The sequence below is a fragment of the Salvia splendens genome, chromosome 7 (genome assembly GCF_004379255.2).
Source record: "Salvia splendens isolate huo1 chromosome 7, SspV2, whole genome shotgun sequence".
Classification (NCBI taxonomy): Eukaryota; Viridiplantae; Streptophyta; class Magnoliopsida; order Lamiales; family Lamiaceae; genus Salvia; species Salvia splendens.
The window spans coordinates 7,431,111-7,432,238 of record NC_056038.1 but is presented as its reverse complement, the minus strand read 5'-3'; the positions used below and the strand labels follow the sequence as shown (position 1 = coordinate 7,432,238).

At 43.9% G+C, this 1,128-nt stretch overlaps 1 protein-coding gene across 1 annotated transcript; it reads right to left on the bottom strand.

Moving 5' to 3' along the window:
- On the bottom strand, positions 1-1,128 carry LOC121740909 (transcription factor MYB36-like). The gene is made up of 3 exons (XM_042133563.1): positions 943-1,128; positions 739-868; positions 1-678 (listed from the first exon to the last, which is right to left on the bottom strand). Exons 1-3 carry the CDS (start codon positions 1,076-1,078, stop codon positions 114-116), a joined length of 831 nt encoding a protein of 276 aa, XP_041989497.1. The 5' UTR covers positions 1,079-1,128; the 3' UTR covers positions 1-113.

The window sequence follows — 1,128 nt, the reverse complement described above, 5'->3', positions numbered from 1 at the left end:
AAGAAGAGAAGTATTTGGTAATGAATTAAAGAAATTAAGATGCCTTAATATTTTGATTAGTCACATGCACATCTCTAGCTATTAATTTCCATTTTCTTGTCCAATAGTAAAACCTAATATGAAAAGTAGTGCATTCCCATCACTCCAGCCTTGCTCTCGTCGGCGAAAAACAAACCCCCACCGCCGCCGCTGGTAATGAGCTGCTTGACTTCCTCCAGATCATACTGCAACTGAGTATTCTCCAAAACCCCATTCCGCTGCTTCTGCTTGTGATGATCAACAATCGACCCGGGCTGATCTTCAAGCGCGAACGAGTTATTTCGATCCTGAAAATTTCCAATTTCTTCGCTTTTGACGCCGTAGCTGATCTGGCTGCAGCTCCCACTCACAAGCATGTTGTCTTTCATGGGATTATAGTAGCCATGAAAATCCTCATTTTGGTTACTGCTGGAGCAGTAGTTGTGTGGGGCTAAGAAACTGATGGAGTCGGCAGCGCTAGATTGATCAAGAAACGAGGTGTACAAATGCGACAGAGAAGATTGTGTCTGAAGCTGAAGCGGAAACGAAAACGGTGGTTGGAATCTTGGTTGGAGGATTTTCTTCTTGAGCTTTGTGTTCCAGTAGTTCTTTATGTCGTTGTCTGTTCTTCCCGGAAGCTGAGATGCTATGATTGACCACCTACATTTTTACCAAATTAGTGACATGCACCAACACAAAAAAGGGACCTTAGTATATTACCTGCTTCCGATGGTTCCATAAAGGGAGCAGATGATTCTGTCTTCGTCATCGGAAAATTGGCCGTGCTTGATGTTAGGCCTCAGATAATTCAGCCATCTTAACCGGCAGCTCTTGCCGCATCTTTTCAGACCTGATCATATATATATCAACTTGTTTTAGAGAGAGAGAGAGAGTATATATAGAGAAGGTAATTTGATTGATTACCGGCTTTTTGAGGGAGAGCAATCCAGTTTCCGGCGGGGCCGTAGTTGTTGATGAAGTCCTTTAGTTTTTCATCTTCTTCAGGGGACCATGGGCCCTTCTTCACGTTCGCCTTATCGCAGCAAGGAGCCCTCCCCATCTCTATTCTACTTTCTCTCTCTACTGCTGCCCCCCTTTTTATTGACTCAT

Excerpts from the sequence above, each read along its gene's own strand:
- LOC121740909 (XM_042133563.1), bottom strand. The coding sequence starts at position 1,078 with ATGGGGAGGGCTCCTTGCTGCGATAAGGCGAACGTGAAGAAGGGCCCA. Across the intron at positions 869-942 it reads TGCTCTCCCTCAAAAAGCCG|GTCTGAAAAGATGCGGCAAG; the intron begins GTAATCAATCAA and ends ATATATGATCAG. Across the intron at positions 679-738 it reads TATGGAACCATCGGAAGCAG|GTGGTCAATCATAGCATCTC; the intron begins GTAATATACTAA and ends GTAAAAATGTAG.